The 19,808-nt window shown below is 35.0% G+C and overlaps 2 protein-coding genes across 2 annotated transcripts; one reads left to right on the top strand and one right to left on the bottom strand.

Annotated features, from left to right (window-relative positions):
* The first annotated feature begins 4,515 nt into the window (after positions 1-4,515).
* Positions 4,516-7,285, top strand: LOC128283837 (clathrin coat assembly protein AP180-like). Its single transcript, XM_053021237.1, has one exon. It carries the CDS (start codon positions 4,709-4,711, stop codon positions 7,283-7,285), a length of 2,577 nt encoding a protein of 858 aa, XP_052877197.1. The 5' UTR covers positions 4,516-4,708.
* A 3,433-nt stretch (positions 7,286-10,718) lies between these two features.
* On the bottom strand, positions 10,719-13,762 carry LOC108470988 (importin subunit alpha-1b-like). Its single transcript, XM_017772537.2, has 2 exons — positions 11,600-13,762; positions 10,719-11,110 (listed from the first exon to the last, which is right to left on the bottom strand). Exon 1 carries the CDS (start codon positions 13,355-13,357, stop codon positions 11,633-11,635), a length of 1,725 nt encoding a protein of 574 aa, XP_017628026.1. The 5' UTR covers positions 13,358-13,762; the 3' UTR covers positions 10,719-11,110; positions 11,600-11,632.
* Positions 13,763-19,808: the final 6,046 nt, after the last annotated feature.

Raw genomic sequence — 19,808 nt, 5'->3', positions numbered from 1 at the left:
AGTTTTTCGAAGAAGAAAAAAAGAAAATACATTTTCGTTTGGCTTTTATAGCCATTTTTTTACAAGCATTTTTATTACTATTGTCCTTTCATTTTAATGCCCTGCAGGTGCTTGTGGCGGTGGATGTTACCGTAATGACCTACTTTTTCGATGGTCTTAGGACAATGATTCGAGATCACTAAATCCGACAAATGAGTAGAAAATATTATTAATTTAGTGAGTATAAATTAAATGTGAAGTTAGGAAAATTTTTTTGAAAATAGTGAATAGTGTACTAAAAATAAATATTAAAATAATTAGAATCGAAAACGAGGTATCGAGACCTCGATAATTTTAAATCGAGCCATAAATATTTTTATAAATATTTATGGAGTGTTAATATGTTACTATTAAAGTTTCGTCAAGAAATTTTAAAGTTCTGATAGTTAATTGAACAAAAATGACTAAATTGTATCAAATGCAAAATTGTGGGAAATGATTAAATAGCTTAATTGATAAAAGAATGAGGGTTTAAAAGGAAAATAGACCCAAGGTATATTTGGGCTGGACGGCAAGGGCATGAAATCAGCAAGAAAATAAGGAGAATGAAGGGTAAAATTGGAAAATTGCAAAATTTACTTAATAAAGCTAGGACTAAAGTGGAATTATCTAGATTTCTCTTTATTTTTCTGCATTCTCATCAGAAAAACGCCATGGAGGAGTTCTATTAAGCTGGTTTTTCATATTTTTACTCCAAATAAGTTCAATTCTTGATTATTTCTTGAAATTTTTGTGTTTTTGTGACTTTTACAACTAGGTCCACTTGTTGAATTCATTAGTTTTTGATTCTATGAAAGAAATTGAAAGTTTATATACATATGTGTTGGAAGTATATGATGATTTGGCATCGAATTAGAGTTTTAAATTGTTTATATGTTGATTTTATTGTAAGAATTGAATAGAAAGTGAATGTTTGGGACCTAATTGTAAAAGAGTTTAAAGTTAGAGTTTTATGTGAAAATTCTGAATTTAAATAGTTATGAAATAACTTATAATGTTTAATAAAAGTATTAATTGAGAAAATTATCTTAATTGAGGGGTTAATTGAGCAAGGACTGAATTGTATGAATTGTGAAATTTGGGACAAAATGGAAATCAATATTTTGGACAGCAGTAGTAGTCTAACTTTGAAAAATCACCAAAAATTGTAGAAATGGAATTAGAGGATGAATAAAATATGAAATTAAATCTTATTGAGTCTAGTTTCTTATAAAAGAAATTATGTAAGCAATAGAATTTTAAATCATGATATACAATAACTTTTGTGAGACAAGGTTAGAATGATTTTGGGTTCCCCTGTTTTGAATTTATAAAATCATCAAAAATTGGATAAAAATGATTAGAGGCTTAAATTTATATGTTTAGAATCCTGAATGAGTCTATTTGCAAGAGAAACAAACTAGGACATCATTCGAATCTTGTACGAGAAGATAATTAAATTTTAGTGAAGAAGGGTCAGAACTGTCAGACAGCAGAACAGGGGAGACTTCAATGAATAAACTGTATAAATTGGCCCAACCAAAAATTATGAAAATTTTATGGTAAGAAGATATGTGAATCTAGTTTCTGGGAAAATTCATGTATCTTAATTTGGAGTTCTGTAGCTCAATATAAAAATAATTTAGTGACTATGACATAGATGGACAGCTTGAATATTCACATAAATAGATAGTGAAAATTATAGATAATGTTACCTACAAGTGTGTTGTTTATACTAAGGATGTGGATGGAGAGGAGGAGGAGGAAAATATACAAAAATATATGAATGAATCGTGTATAAATTGATTACATGCCCGATTATAATCGATAAGTGTTGAATTAGAAATGATATAATGTTTTATTTGGAATATTTATTATGAAATTATGATTATCGCTATAATACAAAAATCGAACTTGTGAGTTTATATAACAAAATTTAGTGACCATTTGTTAATATTATTAAATTTCAATATTATTTTATGAATGGTGATTAATATTTATGTATGTTAATTGTTGAAAATAAGTAAATTATGTACAAAAGTTATGAAATTAAACTGAGAATTTCGGAGGAACGGAACGTAAGAAATGAGTACGATCTTTCAGTGAAAAAGATGAATTGACGGTAAATTACCCAAGTAAACCGAGATTCAGCATTTGTTGCGAATTCTCGTGTTTGCTTTCCGTTTAGCTCTTACGAGCTTCCGTTAACTCATATGAGTTTCAGTTAACTCTTTTGGGATTTCAGTTCAGCTCTGATGAGCTTCAGTTAGCCTCCGGGCTTCCGTTTAGCACTTATGTGCTTCAGTTAGCCTTTGGGCTACCGTTTCGCACTTATGTGCTTCAACTAGATTTCGGGCTTCAGATCACAATGTACTCAAATCCGTAAGCTGTTCCTTGGATGGACAAGTTGGTAAGTCGTAAATGTAACATGTGGAAAAAGAAATGTAAGTAATGTTATCATTATTATTATTGAGCTCAATTATGTGATTTTATCATTCAGAGATTGTGTTTGACAAGATATGTTAGTAAATTATGAGTATGTGAATCAAAGTGATAGAATTTAAACACCTAATGAGGTTGAGCTGATTCACACGAATTTGTCATTTGAAATTGTGATTGACAGGAAGAAACAGTGAATTACATGCTTATCAATGGTTACACATAATTATCTGAAAAACAAGAAAAATGACGGTTATTGATATATGGAAATGTAAGACATTGATATATGAATGTGGAATATGTTTGATAAATGTGTTCATTCTTAACTATGGAATTATGTACCTCATGTGTGCTATTTGCATAAAGATGATATTTCAAATACTTTGGTGAGTAAAGCTTAAATATGAAATAGTATGAAATCGAGACACGTTGTTATGAAAATATATTTAAATTATCTGTAAGTGTTTTTGTACTCCTCGGTAATGCCTCGTACTCTATTCCGGCGACGGATACGGGTAGGGAGTGTCACATGACCTGTCAGTGGAAGCAAAGGCGGTGGCTAGGCAAGTGGCCGGTCAAAGGTCCCTAGGTGCAGTGCACCTAGGGTTTGTTTATTATTTTTCTGATTTTGGGTAGTGGGCCAACTGAACTAGGGTTAGGCATTGGGTTTTGATTGGGTTTTGGGAGTTATTTGGGTCTGTTTTAGGTTGGGCTTTAGTTATGTCAGTTGGGCCTACAAATTGGGCTCGTACAAATGGAATAGTTAAAGATCTTCAAGGCTCAACCAAATCAGTTTTTTCATGTAATTATAAGTGATAACCCTGGTTCACATTATTCAAACTTCAGTACTCAGCTGGCCGGTCGCAAAACTACATCTTTTTGTAATACCAGTTCATGCCAACATTCAAAAGGCAGGTAAATACTAAATAGTACCCTAAACCCATAATTTATGAAAGTTTTGAACATTTCTTTCAAAAAAAAACTTTCAAAATAAATAAAAAGCTTTGAAAGGATTTGATGTTAATTGATTGAAATAAAAAAGATAATTTTTTTTAAAAAAACTAATAAATATTATTATAAGAATTTGTATACCTTTTAGTATTTTATTTATATTTTTTAAAAAATATAATATTTATCTAAAAAAGTTACATCTTTAAAAAAGAAGATAACTTGTCAAAGTGAAACTTAAATCAAAATCATGAAAATTTCAACTCAAGATATTATTTACAACCAACAGAGATGTTTATATATATAAGCACAATATATTTTGTTTGTTGACACTTGCTTATGTCATGAGGCTAGGATTTTAATGTCACGGGACTAGAACTTTAGTTTGGTAAACTGCACGACCTTAAGCAATTTCTTAGGTTCAAATTACCTAAGTCAGCTTTACTTTAAAAAAATGAGAATTTTTATAGAAATTCTTTAAGATATCGAAGTAAAAAGCCATGAATAAACAGAAAAGCCATAAAAAAATAGTGCATTTCAAGTGTTTAAGTAATGCTCTCAAAAGTATTCTATTACTTTAAGGTTTATAATTGAGTGATTACGAACGAGGCTAATGGATCTATTTATAGTTGAGCTCCCACAAATCCAACGGTACAGATCAAATTACATCGAAGACTAAAATTAATGTCTATTTACAATATGAGACTTCTGAGGATTTAAACTATATACATTACAATAATTATTCTGGTAACTCTAGTTTTACTAGAGTGCTCCATTGAGTTACTAAGGTTTCAAGTAAATGAGTTTTTCAATATATTTCACGAATCAGTTCAGCGCAAATGATTTAAATGAGCGTCATTTAATCGATTGACCTCCATAGGACACACTTTGCACATTCTTTACAGGCTTTAATCCGTGGCCGCCCGTGACACTTAACAACTTAATTTTACTTAGTATGTGTAAGTTAATTTAATTTATTATTATTTTGAATGAAGTAAATAAAACGAAATCCCGTTTTTGCTAAATTCAAAATGGGACTAAATATGAGGTTAACTAATATATCGGAAAGGGTCAATTTAAGGTAGAAGCATTTATCACGTTTACACGGCAGGGAGAGTCTCAAGGGTTTTAGTTGAAGTCTCCTCTCCACCACCCAAAATTAAATCATCCTCCTAATAAATTTTTTTTTTTTTTAGGATCATAATATTTTCCAGGAAAACAATTCCCTAAAGAAAAAAGAAAAAATCATTCTGGATATTATTGAAGATAACGAAAAAAATTTAAAGCTTTACACAAATCAATAATGCCTAGCAAGTTAAAGAAGGCAATTGGTGCAGTGAAAGACCAAACCAGCATTAGCCTTGCCAAGGTCGTCAACACCAATTCTGCCAGCCTTGAAGTGGCAGTCCTCAAGGCCACCACCCACGACAAAGCCCCCTTTGACGAGCGTTACGTCGATGAAATCCTACGAACCGTCTCCTCCAACAAGCTCTTCGCGGGGATTGCCGCCCGTGTCATCGCCAAAAGATTAGGCAAAACAAAGAATTGGGTCGTCGCCCTCAAATGCTTGATGCTTGTCCTTCGCATTTTCCAAGATGGCGACCCTTATTTCCCTAAAGAAGTCCTCCATGCAATGAACCATCGAACCAATATCCTGAATCTCCCCACTTTCAGAGATGAATGCAGTTCCAGTCCTTGCGATTACACCACTTTTGTCAAGTCCTTCGCCTTCTATCTCGAAGAACGCTTGGAATGCTTCCTCACGGGGAAGCTTCAAAGGCGATTCACGTTCAAAGAGAAACAACTTAGCCATCCCAGGGCACGTCGAGTTAACCAACAAACTGTTCGACACATGAAGCCCCCCATGTTGCTCGATCGGATTTCCTATTGGCAACGGTTGCTTGCTAAAGCTATTGCCACAAAGCCCATAGGTTCAGCCAAGACGAACCGCTTGATCCTGGTTTCCTTCCATGCTATCGTACGAGAAAGCTTCGATCTTTACAGGGACATATCTAACGGGCTTGGGCTTGTCTTAGATGGTTTCTTTCATTTGCAGCATCAATCATGCGTTAATGCCATCAATTATTGCGTCAAAGCCAGCAAACAATTCGAAGAGCTTTCGAGTTTATACGAGTATTGTAAGAGCTTGCCAATTGGGAGAACCTCGGATTATCCAAGTGTGCAGAGGATATCAGAGGAGCTTATTGAGACATTGAAAGTGTTCTTAAAAGACCAAGCTTCGTTCCCATCAGCTGGGATATCACCACCTACGAAACCACCTCGTTTGCTTCGTCTCCTAACGTCAGCCGCCAAGGATCTCTCAGTTTTGGAGATAGAATCTCAGGCCGGTTCGAGCTCGATTGTTTGTACATCGTTAGAAGAATTGATGAATCAAGATGAAGAACCTGTTGTAACAATGAGGTCATCTTTCTCGACGGGGACTTTCTGGGAGTTGTCTGAAAAACAATATCGCGAGCAAGAAGATTCGTATAATGCCGCTGAAACTGGCTCCAACCATTCCTTACCCATTGATCAAGATCAAAATACGAGTTTAAATTTTTTATCCTTTGATGAGTGGCCAGCAGTAGATGCTAATAAAACCCAAGGACAACAAAGTTCAGAGCCATCATCATCTTCAGCTAATGGTGACAAGGGTTGTTGGGAACTTGCTTTAATAGAGCCCACGCCGTCGCCACAACCTGTGCCACAGGCTTCCCAAAACTTTGCTAATAATAACTCTTTCTTCGACAACTGGTTTCAGCAAGACCAAGCTTCTCAAAATGGAGCAAATGGTGCCTCTTTTCCCTACAATTGGTTTCAAGAAGATCATAGAAATGATCAGCAAGCTTCTCGAAATGGAGCCAATGGTGCCTCTTTTACCAACAGTTGGTTTCAAGAAGATCATCAAAATGATCACCAAGCTGCTCAAAAAGGAGCCAATGGAGCCTCTTTTACAAACAATTGGTTTCAAGAAGATCTTAGAAATCATCAGCAAGCTTCTCAAAATGGAGCCATTGGTGTCTCTTTTCCCAACAACTGGCTTCAAGAAGATCAAAGAAATGACCGACAAGCTTCTCAAAATGGAGCCAATGGTGTCTGCTTTACCAACAGCTGGCTCCAAGAAGATCTTAGAAATCAGCAAGCGTCTCAAAATGGAGTCATGGTTCATTCATATATCGATGACTGGCTACTGCAACAACACCATCAACAACAATGGCAAGCTTCGAATGATGTAGCCAATGGCCATACGTGTTTCGATGACTGGTTAAAAGAAGATAAAAGTCCAGAGTATGCCTCTAATCAAATTATCGTATCCAATGGCCGCTCTTATTTCGATGATTGGTTTCAAGCAAACCAAAGAGACCAAGAAGAACGAAAATCAGCTTCGAATTGGAGCAACAATGGCGGTAACGAAAGCTGGGAGCTTGTGTTGGTAGAAGGCACAACGCCACTTTCAAAAGCTTCTCAACATTTAGCCGATGGAATCCAACCTTCAATGGCGAATCATTTATTTGATCACAGACCCATAGTGATTCAACGCCAATATAATCCATTTCTCGAAGATGAAACAAATATATCAGCAGCCATTGCCACCACTGCCAATGACAATGTTGCTGGTTTCCATGAAAGGTTCTTCCCAATGGAACCAACATTTCATGCAACACCAACTTTTTACGCTCAAAGCAGTAATGAAATACCAACACCGACGTTTCATGCGATGCCAGGTTCGGTTTCCCAGCATTCTAATGGGACAACAACAGGGTTTCAGGGTGGTGAAACTGGCGAGCCTTTCGCCCCATGGCCAACTATGAAAGCTAACAACAATGTGTCAGTGGATCAACAAAATGTATTATTTCAACGACAGTTGTGGTTGCAGTGAAAACATGATCGTTGCAAGGCTTTATAGTTTGATATATTTGTTGAATGAAGATGTATACAATTCAATTTGTAAATACCTTTGTAAAACAAAATCACTTGAAAAGATAAAGAGAAATGGATTGCAAATATTAATTCAAGCGTTCATATGACCAAATTTAATATTGACCAACAAAAATTTCACTGCAAAAATGACTTTCCTAATTAATTCTTCATGAAGTTGCAACATATAAGCAACAACCAATAAACTACTTGCATCTATTTTGAAATAAAAAAACAGTAAGAACAAGTTTCCATTTAAAATTCCACCTACTTTTAGAGGTGTTCATAATCATTCTAAATTTCAAGCAAACGATTATGGAACAAAAAATTAAATTAAATTGAGTTGAGGAGAAAGGATCGGATGAAATGCATTAGTGATAAATAATCTTAGGAGAAAAGATTGTATCTCATGCATGTTTTAGTGTATATATATATTTCATTTACGTCAGAATAATACTTTTAGAATAAATTAACTATTAACTATTATATGTAATAGTAACATGTAATGAATATTAATTATTTCTTATAATAAACAGTTGATTTTAAAAAATATTTAACAATAAGGTTTGAATAAAATAGATATTTTTTATACGGTAATCATTTTTAAAGTTTATAACTATAATTTAATTGTACAAAATATAAATAATAACTAGAATTATTGATGAGGGGCATCAATAAAGGAGGAGGAAGCGATGGAATAAAGGAGACCGATTCATCAAAATAAGTAGAGGGTCAAAGAAGGTTAAGAGGAGGAAGAGGAGGATCGCTATGAAGGTAAAGGAGACTGAGTGTAGAGTATAAGTATTTAGGTTGCTAATGGGGAGAAGACCCTTTTGTCATCGTTAGAGAGGGTTATTTAAAGGGGAGACCCTCTTGTCTAGTAGTGGTGATGTAGTAGGTTATACCAATGGGTTATCATCATGGAATGCATGGGAGACATACATGGTGAGACCTATTTTATTATTAAAGCATTATAAGGTTATTATGCTCAAGTGGAGCTCAATATTTCCTAAAAGAGCATTCACACTTCGAAAGTGTTCACATTAAAAAGCATGGGGCCGAGAGGATGAGGGTTAAAGTTAATCCTTAAGGCTTATTAGTTTTAAAAATTTCTAATTTACTTCCAATAAAAGAGTAAGGGTCAAATTGAATAAATGTATAAATAATAAGGGCTAAGTTTATTATTATATCTTATATATGAACACTAAAACAAACATTTAACAAAGGGGCTATTTTACTTACTCATATAACATACATGGACTAATTTTCTTATTTTTTGGTTAATTAATTAAAATGCAATCCAAGATATAATACAGGAAGTTTTGTGGTACTCCTACCGCCAAAAGCCTAATTAAAATTTATACTAAACCTTGAGTATGACGTAGAAAAAAAAAGACATGGATTAATTTAATTGATGAAGGTCTAGATAATTTTTTTTTTTTCAAAATGATAAAATGAATTGTTACGTCCGCAAGATCATTTTATTCTAGCCAGGGTGGAGGGAGAGGTAGATAAAATAGTCTTGGCCCCGAAATGATAGATTCTTTATTAACTCCTTTAATTTTTAGGAAAATATTAGTTAATATAATAGAAAAATTGTATTTTTACTCTTAAAATTTATTACTCACTTTAGTTTTTACATTAATTTTTTGACTTAGCCCTAAAATAAAAAAAAAAAAAGCAAAACTTTTTTTCATGGAAATACTAAACTGACTTAAAAACGCAACCAAAGTACTTGATGGTTTTCACGACTAAATCATTATCTAAAACTATGTATTTGTAAAGAGATGAAATATTCAAGTTTTTTTTCTGCATTAATCCTTAAATTTAAGTTTCTTCAAATAATTTAATTTTTTTAAAGAGTATTAGGAAGTATTGATGTGAAATTCTTTGATAGTAGCGAACAACTAATACCTCCAACTTTGTAAAGAAATGTTAACGAAATCCACTTTCTTCGTTTTTTTAAATGTAATACCACCAATGTTATGCCGTAGCAAACAACAGCGGCTAACCTTCTAAATTCAACCGCCTCCAGTTCGTGGTGACTGAGTTCACAGGGTATTTACAAATAATGAGATTTAAATACATTGAAAATCAATGTTAAAATAAAACATCTGAACAAAAGCATTGGACTTCTAAAAAAAAGAGAGGACCCTATAACAGTAAATAATAATGTTTGTTTTGTTTGGCGGGAGAGAGTAAAGGAAGATGGAAAAGGTTGAACACAATTGCCAATGGTAAATGATAGAAGCATTAGAGAGAGAGAGGTGGGGGGGGGAGATTAAAGCTTTAAAAAGTTTACGACCAAGTAATTTATGTCCCTTTTCCAACAGTTTGCTTAGCATTAGCATTAGCATTTAGCGGGCATATAGTGCTGCCAGGAGTGTGCATGATAAGGTAATTTCATTATATATATTATATTGGTAGTAATGTCCATTAATAAAACAATCAAAGATTTTAAAAAAGAAGAGTGAGGAAACGAGAATCAAGCAGAGCATTGGCATGTGAAGGTGTGGGGAAGGAAGAAAGCTAAAATAATGGACCCCTCAATCTTTGGGTATATCTAGTGTTGGTGTAGTCAGGTAGTTATATATATATTTTATAATGTTTGTTTTCCCCAAGTGAATGCGATGTCGCTGTAATCTTGCACTCTTCTGGGGACCCGCATTTTCTGCCTTCTTTTCTATGTCCCTGTCTCTTCATAATATATGCAACTTTTAGCCTCTGTTTCCTATATCTGCGCCGACCCTCTCTCTCACTCCGCACCATTCACCCTTATTTTTCATTTCCTGGCTGCTGTGCTTGCTGAATCTATGCTGGCCTCATCTTACCAATCCTCCTTTCCACATTCTCACCATCATTCATGCTCATGCTCCACTGTCCCCCCCCCCCCCCACCCCTTCCTTCTGTTTTACACTCAAAAACCACTTTTCCTCTTGTTATATTTATTATTTAATACAACAATAAGAGTAATTAATGCATTAATTATAAAACATTTTATTTAAACTAAGACGGATAAATAAATGTATTTACCTTTGTCTTACTTTTAAACTTATTTGATGGTATTTACTTTGTAAAATCCGTCCCAAGAATACATGACGTCTCCTCTTTTCCCCCCTAGTCCCAACATTGAAGATTGCAAACAAAGTGAGGAAATTAGGGGATCCACCACCTGTACCACCTACATAATCATTACGGTCGATTTGGATTGCTTCCCTCCCATTTACCTACCTATTTGGAAAACCCTAAAGCTTTCCACAAGTAACTGTCAGCCATATATTCTCATGCCATGAGTTAACATCATCCTTTATGATTACCACCCCCCGAATTTGATCACTAACGTCCCACCCCATAATATCAATATCCAAACAAACATCACAACAATACCTACCAAACTAAAATTCAATACCGAATTACATTACACATAAAGATTAAACAAACAAACAAACCTTTAATAATTTACATTATAGAACAAAGTACAAACATTATAATTAGGAAAAAAAAAAAAAAAGAGGGAAGGAAACATATAACAATCATCATACCCTCCCTCTTACAGCTCAGCTTTCATCAGTGAATCAAATATTACTAATAAAAAAAAAAAACGAGGATACTCCCTAAAAACCGCATCCATGCCTTTAGTTATCATCATTTAAATTAACACAGTGTTTAAAATATATAATAATAATTAATATTTTGCTTTTGAGGTAAAGTTTTGGAGTATACGAAGTGTGTTTGCCGCGTTTTCAACCACAGCAGTTCTGACAGTTAGAAAATTCCAAACCTCCTCCTGCAATACAAATTAAAAAAAAAATGAATTCACAGTAAAATAATTCACGTGCCATACGACGTATCTACAAATCTACTACGTTAAATTTAGACGCTACTCTACTATGCTATGCACCGCATGGTGTTATCTACTTGATCTTCCTTCATTACCACGTCAGCATATTATTACGAATAATAATAATAATAATAATAATAATAATAATAATAAAATAATAAAGAAGGGTCCAACGAATTTATCATTGTGAAGATAAACATATATCTATGGCTTCGCTGTTTTAAGTTTTAGTTTATCCATCATTTTCCCCCGGATTTAGGTGACAAAATTGAGTACCAGTAGTGAGGGGGGAAAAGCAGGGGTAATATCGTACTTTAACCGGTCAAGAATGGTGCTAAAATAGAGGACAGTTATTTCACGCGCCAACAACCATCTTTGACTGAAACCCTAACAGAATCCTGAATTACCAATTATATCCTCGTAAAAGGAACATACCTTAGTTGGCGGGGAGGTGAGTAGCTTTACTGGTTATTCCCTCCAAGTCCTGCTGAAAATGCTTTTTAGCCTATTTCCAGCTAGTCTCTGAAGCGCTTTCTTTGCTCCGGCGACTTCAATTTCCGCCAGACTCTGCAGGTGCTTATTGGCACCGGCAGCCGTCAGTCTCTTCCTACAACCACCGCTTCCTCCACCCAACACTGCAGTAACCACCATCAGTGGAAACTTCTTTGACACAGCCTCATTTTTGGGGTCCAACATCTGCACCAGTCTCATCACGCTCTTCTCATCCCTAACCAACTCCTTCCTATTTGACCGGACCGTCAGTAGCGAAACAAGCGCCTGGGCTGCCGCCTCCTGTAACCCTACTGGCTTTGGTGATTCCATTAATTTTACCAAAGAACTAATGCAACTAGAAATGGCACGCTTGTTTCCATCACTAATCGATAACTTTGATAACAAACAAGCTGAAATCTGTTGCAAAATCAAGTTCCCGTGCTTAATAAACTCGCCCAATTGGATAATGAAGGCCGTCGAAGATGATAAAATCCGTGAAACGGAATCTAAAACCGAAAGCGAACTGATCGTGCGGAGAAGATGCTCGACTGTATCTGAACTTGATAAATCTTGAAGTAGATGCATTAATCTTGGCAATCCCTTTTCTTGTATAATCAATGCACGAAAATATTCGCCCGAAGAAGCGAGTATCGAAATGCAATTGGCTGCTTTTTCTTGGGCAGCGCTGGTACCCGAGATTAACAGCTGGAATAAAACAGGAACCGCACCTTCTTCACCCAAAGCCATTCTAATATCTTCCACGGAAGCCACGTTTCGAAGAGCGCCAACCGCGTGGGTTTGTGTCGGTTGGGAGCCAGATCGGCAGGCTTCTATTAATACCGAAACTCCGCCGTACGCTGAAATTGCCCAGGTGTTTTCGGGATCGGCGGTGATTGCTTCAACAGCAATCGCGGCCTTTTCTTTTAAAGCAATGGAACCTGTTTCAAGGATTCTCAGTAAAGGCCCTAATCCTCCTTCCTCGAAAACAATTTTTCTCAAATCTTCGCTTGAAGAAGCCAGTACCGATACTGCCAAAACGGCTTGTTCTCGAATTAAAGGTTGGCTGTTAACTTCGAGAAGACTTATCAAATAGCCAACATTTCCCTCTTTAGCAACCAGCGGAGTAGATTTATCGTTGTCGTTGAGAAGCTGAAGAAGTGATTCTAAAGCTTTCTTTTTGAACTCGATGCCTCCGATCTGAAGTCGGGTAAAAAGATCCCTGATGAAAAAACCCAAATCGTCTTTATCAGATCCAGGTCCCGGGTGAGACAAAACGATGGCGTTGGACTGGTGAAGAACGCCAGACCTAAGAAGCAGATCGAGATCATGGAGATGGTTGGAGAGAGAAGACGAAGCTATGTCGAGGTCGCTTTGCATGAGGAGTTTGCCGCCGGTGAATGAAGAGAGGATACATTGATCGGAGAGAGCTTTCAAACGCTGAAGGGTGGAGAGAAGGGAAGGGAAAAGATTATGAAGCAAAGAGTTGTCGTTCCAGTGAGGAGATTCGGAGATAGAGGAGAGAGATGATTGGAGGGAACAGAGCTTCGATCGGAGGACTTGCCACCGTCCGACGAAAGACCGGACGGTGAGAGAAGAAAGGAGGAGGAGAGAGAGAACGCCGGTGATTAGGTCAAGAAGCGTCTGCGGTGGTTGAGTTTCTGGTTGCTCAGACAGCGGCCGCGGTTGTTGGGGTGGATGCATTTGTGGTTGAAGCCCGGATTAGGGACCGGAACTACAGGTTTTAAGGTGTTAATAATTGAGAAGGGAAAAACATGAAAAGACTTGGGAAAAAAAAAAGGCACTTTGGTTGGACGGAAAAGGGGAGCCAAGGAAATGGAGAGAAAGAGAGTTCCAATAATGAAAAAACAAGTCCAGTACTGGACTGAGTTCACGGGGCAAATAACATTGGATTCGAAAAAAATAGAAATACCAATAACATTAACAGTAAATTAGTAATGTTGGTTGTATTTGGCGCGAGAGATGAGAGAGGGAAAAGGCTGAACACAATTGTGAATTGTAATGATAGAAGCAATAGAGGAGGCAGAATGAAGCTTTACAGCTTGTTCACACAGCAGCTTTAAATAAAAGGGTATAAGGGGCTCATTATTTATCACCTTTTACCAACACTATTAAACAATAAATAAATAAAAAAAGAAAAGAAAAGTGGAACAGTTTGCTTAGCATTTTGCATTTAACACTTAGCAGGCATATTGATACATAGTGACTGCAGGCATTGGTAGAGTAATTTTCAGTTTTTCACTGTATATATTGGAAATAACGACCACTAATTGAACTGTACATCAAAGATTAAAGAAAAGGGAGGAAAGGAGCATGAAGCAAAAGCATTAGCATGTGAAGGTGTTGGGGAGGGGGGATGAAAGAAAAATGGACCACTCAATCTTTGGGGGTGGGTAAATCTAGTGTTGGAGTAGTCAAGTAGTATATTTTTATAATGTTTCTTTTTCCTAGATGAATGTGATGTCGCTGTACTCTTGCTTCTTGGGACCCGCTTTTTTAGTCTCTTTTTACTGTATCAAATTTAGACTTTGTTTCCTATAACTGCGCCGAGCCTCACTCACTCCGCACTTGGCTGTGCTTGCTGAATGCAGGGCTCCTCTTCCCATTTCGTTTTTCCTTTTTCAGATTCTGAGTATCATTCCCCCTCTTTACAGTCCTCTTATATTGTATACCATAAGAGTAATTAATTAGTTCGTGTATTTTTTGACTTATAAGTATAGATAATTCTTCATTTAAATTATGAATCTTTGTCTTGTTTTTAAACTTATTTGATGTGTAAATTTTGAGGAGAGAGGCCCGTAATTATGTGATTTAGATTAAATAATACGTACATGAAAGCTAGTTTACTTTTTTTTTTTTTTTTGTAAGCCCAACATTAAAGATTGCAAACAAAGTGTGACAATGAAGGGGGTCCACCCCCACCATTACATCCATCATCGGAAGCATCGCTAAATATTAACAACATAATCATTACCCTCCATACAAGTGTTAGGGTTAAGGTGGGAAGGGAAAGAAAAGCGTTTGCTAGGACATAAACCCGTTTTCTCAGTGTGAGTGAAGCGTTAGAGGCGAAGGGAGACCTGGCTTCGCTTCCTTGCTTACTGGGCCCTGCTTTGAGCTAAAACAGTCGGTCAACTACGGAACGTTGACTAAATATCTTTCCTCAACACTTTTCTGCCACGTCAAATTAGATAATACTTTTTTTATACAAACGACGACTTTTCTGAAGAGAGAGAGAGGGGTTGACTTCTAAATTGGATATTGTATATACACTATTTCCAAGGTGATACATTAATTAAGTAATTTTATTGGTTTTTCATAATATGACAAAAAAGTATGTAACAATTTATTATATTTTCTCCCTACATATTGAATGAGATGCTTTATGAGTAGATGAGGGATGAAGATGAATTCGATTTGGCCGCACTAGAATTGGATATTTGCAAAAATCATTTTAGATGAATACCGTGGGCCTCTAAATTTGCAGGCGGGACGTGCATATCATTAGGAGTTTTATTTTCAATCCAATTCTTTTGTATAAGATCTTAACAAAAAAAGAAGACATCTTTTATAAGAGGAAAATAAGACTTTTAAAGTTTTTTTTATTGTTAGGGAGAAAATATTTTCTATGTCAACTGAAACAGATAATTTATAATAAGAGAAACAAGGAATAAATAATAATAATATTTTTGAGGTTTTTTCCCCAGAATACAGAAATTATTTATCATATTAGACGTGATTGTCAATTAATGTGATAGAGATAGGAGCAGCTAGAAGCTGGGAGATGGATCCATATTTTTCAGACTTTAATCTTCATATCATCATATAATTTGGAGCAACCACCTGACATTTTGCTTCTTATTTCTATTGGGAGTACCTTAATGGCCGCATCAAAGACTGCCTTCACCTTCTGCATGTAAAGCAGTTGCACACGATTCCATTAATTAGAATTCAACACAAATTTTCAGTTCAAAGATTATGAAGACGACGTTAAAAATAGTTCACCTCCTGTGTTTTTGAGCTACACTCGATGTATGCAGGGGTCTCATTCTATTTCTTTCATTCCTCTCCCTTAGAACAAGAAGCTATGCAAGAAAATTATTTTAAATGTTAAGTGGAACGTGTTGCCCTTGAATGAAAAATACAAACTAATAATCTGTAAATATGTACCTGAGCTGTAGAAAATAGAAATAGGCACTGCGTTAGTTGATGTCATGAAGCTTGGCCAATGAAAATTTTCAGAGTAAACTGCTTCTGAAACTCCCAGTTACTTTCATTCTCAATCATCTTTCGGCCCACATTTTCAGAGTAAAATGCTTGCTTAGATAACACCATATTTACCTATGATGGTAATAATCACAACAGGAACTTGGCTTTTGTTCTGTGTCATTTGCCTCCGCTTCCTCGTAAGAGTTTTATATAGTAACACTCCATCATGTTAAAACACACACACACTCACTCACTCACTCTCATACATACATATGCACTTTGACATGTATGGTTTGGCTGGAACCTGGCAAGCTTGTCTTAGTTTTACAGTTAGTTGTTTTCTGTTAGATACAGTTGCAGAAGAGGTTTAGTCTAGGTTTACTGTTAGAACTAACCATACTCTATAACTGATCTAATTCTCTCTGTATATAAATCAAGCTCGTCTCTATTGAGATAATAGACCTTTTATTAATAAAACAAGTAGATCATATTTTCCTTAGTTCTTGGTTCTTTCCATTCATTCAATTGTGTATTCTTGGTTATTCAACATTATGTTAAGAGGGATAAAACTTTGCGGTGCTTTTGGGCTCCAACTCAGCTTCCATTGACCACCCACATATACATTGAAAGTAAACAACAGATTAAGAATTGTATAACAAGCCAGACTTGACAAGTACTTGGAAGAAACCAATCACCTATTGCCAAATATATGAAATTGAAAAGAAAGAAAGATTGGTGAAGTGAAGTCGATTCCCAGAGGAGGTGCCGACTTCAACCCCTATACGGTAGAAATGCATCTATTTGCTAAAAAAAAAATTTATAGCGCTGATAGTGAGGTAAAAATTACTTTTGAAGATATCATGCGAGATCATAATGGCAACTGGCTCGCTGGATTTATGAGCATTGGCAGCACCTCTGTTATGGAAGCAGATACGATACATGGATCTCTGCCACTTAAGGATGAAAAGCAATTCGTTCGTGATATCAAGCAATTAAAGCAAACTCATGAAAAGCTGTAGTCAACCATGAGTGATCTGGACGAAATTCAACAAGGTTTGGACAGGAAAGAGCGTCTGAAGGTAGCATGTCCTTACTCGGTTAATACTGCTTTCGGTCGCATATTCGGTTCTTCTGTTTGTACTGCCTTTAAAGAAAGAAACGAACCAATTGAAAAAAGGTTGAGGCTGCTAAGACAAAATACCATGACGAAACCGAAAAGTTAAACAAATTGCAGTTCCGGTTCAAAGCTGTGGATGACATCCGATAAAAAACTTATGCGCAGTTGCAGGGTTTGAAGAAACAAATCATATGAGAAGGTAGTTTTAAATCCCGTAAGCTTAGAGTGAATGAACATAATCGTGTCGGACACTTAATCATATCTGATACTATAGGTGTTCATGGCCGGGCTGGACCTTACCCGAAATATGGGCCTAAAAATTTATTCAAGTCTTGCCTAAAATAAAATTGTTAAGCCAGAGACTGACCCGGCCCGACCCATATTAATTTTTTAACTTATTTTAAATAAAAATTTTTAAAAAATAATAAATCAAATACATTTAAAAACACAAAAAATATTAAAACAAAAAATAAATAAATAAATGAGACTAAAACAATTCTTAAAACAATATACAAATTAAAAATATAATAAAAAATGGTTATATTAAAATTGAAAATAAAATGTAAATATGATTAAAAATAAATACATATATTTAGTATATAATTCGGGTTAGGCCCAGGCCAAAAAAGTTTTACCCTAGGCTCGGCCCTTTTTCTAAAGGGGCATCTTTTTTTGCCTACACTCATATTTTGGGCCTATATTTTTACCTGAACCCTCCTATTTTTCGAACAGACCTTGAAAGAACCGTAGCTTACCCATGCACACCTCTATCTGAGACTCATAGACAAACCTATATTTTCGTTCCAGTTCTTATCGAACATGATATAAGTAGAAGTACAATAAAAATATATCGATGCTACTCTTGTTTGAATTTTGCAGAACCAACACTTTTGGCAATTCATCGATGATTTAAATAAAGAAAATGAGTTGGCCACGAAAGGGGATAAAGTGGCACTATAAAATATTTGTATTAAATGCGAGTTAAAAGTGATACTTTTGGTCACTAACTAATATAAAAATGAAAATATTCAAAAATTCAAGATAATAAAGTGAAAAAATAAAGTTAAATAAAATGATTATTGTAAAAATGAAAATATTCAAAAATTCAAGATAATAAAGTGAAAAAATAAAGTTAAATAGAATGATTATTTTATAAATTTTCAAAATTGACAAAAGAAAATTAGTGACTACTAGTACTAATGTAATTCAGTCAATAAAATTTTAAAATTTTAAAAATAACTAAATAAAAGACAATAGGGTTTAGTCCTCATTTTGCGCTCAAATTGGGTTGAGAAGTATTGGGCTTTCTCTCTTCACTAATTTCTCTTTTCTTTTTATTTTCTATCTTTCTATATTAGGAATAATGTTGTAATAATTAAACTAATGATCTAATCGATTAAATTATTATTGTTTATTCAATTATTATAAATTAAATAATAATAGAAACATGAAAATTAGTTTTATAAATTATAGCAAAAATTAAATAATTAAATTAGTTTAGATTTTTTAATGCTTTTCTCAAATTCGATTTTTTTATCGGTTGAAATAATTTTGCATTAATTCACTCATTCTCTAATTTTAAGATATTGGTTAGATAGTTAAATTTTAATTTAATTAATTCAATCAATTGATATAATCTGATTCTAACAACCATCTAAAAGGTAATTTAAAATACTATAAAACGAAACCTTTGATAATTTAATAAAAATATGGGAAGTACTACGTAAATGTTAAGCCTCAAAAGGCATTGACTACCGCAACGTAAATGTTAATAAAGTGGATATTTGTGGCATTATCGTATTAGAAATTATTAACATTGAGGTTATTGGTGTCCGCTAGAATTAGTAAAGTTAGGGCGTATTTGGTTTGCTTGAAATTAGTGCGAAAGCTCCTTTATCACGTAATTATTGTATGAGTTTTAAATAATAAGATATTTAGTAGTCTCGATAAATATTAACAATCTACGTTAAAAATATGTTTTAAATATCATTATTTTTACTCAATTTCAATTAATTTTGTTTTAATTTTATCCTCATTAAACCTATTCAAGGGTCGGGTCATTTAGCTCGGCATGAAAGCCTTCCCGAAAAGTGAGAAGGTTTGGGTAAAAATATATGCTTAAAAAATGAGCTTGGACAAAAAATATAAGATATAAAACCCCTAACCCGTAACCGTCGCCGGAATAGGTTAAGAGGCATTACCGAACTTGTAACTCAATTCAAAACAATCATTTATTAAATGTCATCTCATTTTAGTAAATATCATTCATTCACATTCAATATGTACTTAAATCGAGCATACAAAGTTTAAATAATGCATTCTGGACTAAATCGGTAACATATGAAAAATTTAGAAACTTAGAAAAATTCAACATTTCAAATATCACACGTCCGTGTGAACAGGCCGTGTGCCTCACACGGCTAATAGACACGCCCATGTCTTGGACCATGTGAAAACAGGGTATACATACTGACTTGTGTCACACGGCTGAGGACACGCCTGTGTGCCAGGCCGTGTGAAAACTGGAGAGGTTACTAACTTGAGTTACACGGCCGGGCACATGCCCATGTGTCAGCCTGTGTGTCACACACGGCTAGTATACACGCCCGTGTGTTTAGGCTTTGCCAAACCTGTGGGGTATACTGACTTAATTCGAAAAGGTACCCCAAGGGACACACGACCGTGCAACATGATCGTGTATCATACACGACTGAGACACACGCCCGTGTGGACAAAAATAGGTTATTTGTAAAGCCACTTTGTCACCCTATAAACACAATCATTCATAAGCATAGATAACCACATTTT

The sequence above is a fragment of the Gossypium arboreum genome, chromosome 11 (genome assembly GCF_025698485.1).
Source record: "Gossypium arboreum isolate Shixiya-1 chromosome 11, ASM2569848v2, whole genome shotgun sequence".
Lineage (NCBI taxonomy): Eukaryota > Viridiplantae > Streptophyta > Magnoliopsida > Malvales > Malvaceae > Gossypium > Gossypium arboreum.
The sequence above is the reverse complement of the archived record's forward strand: the minus strand, read 5'-3'. Positions and strand labels throughout refer to the sequence as shown.

Excerpts from the sequence above, each read along its gene's own strand:
- LOC128283837 (XM_053021237.1), top strand. The coding sequence starts at position 4,709 with ATGCCTAGCAAGTTAAAGAAGGCAATTGGTGCAGTGAAAGACCAAACC.
- LOC108470988 (XM_017772537.2), bottom strand. The coding sequence starts at position 13,357 with ATGCATCCACCCCAACAACCGCGGCCGCTGTCTGAGCAACCAGAAACT.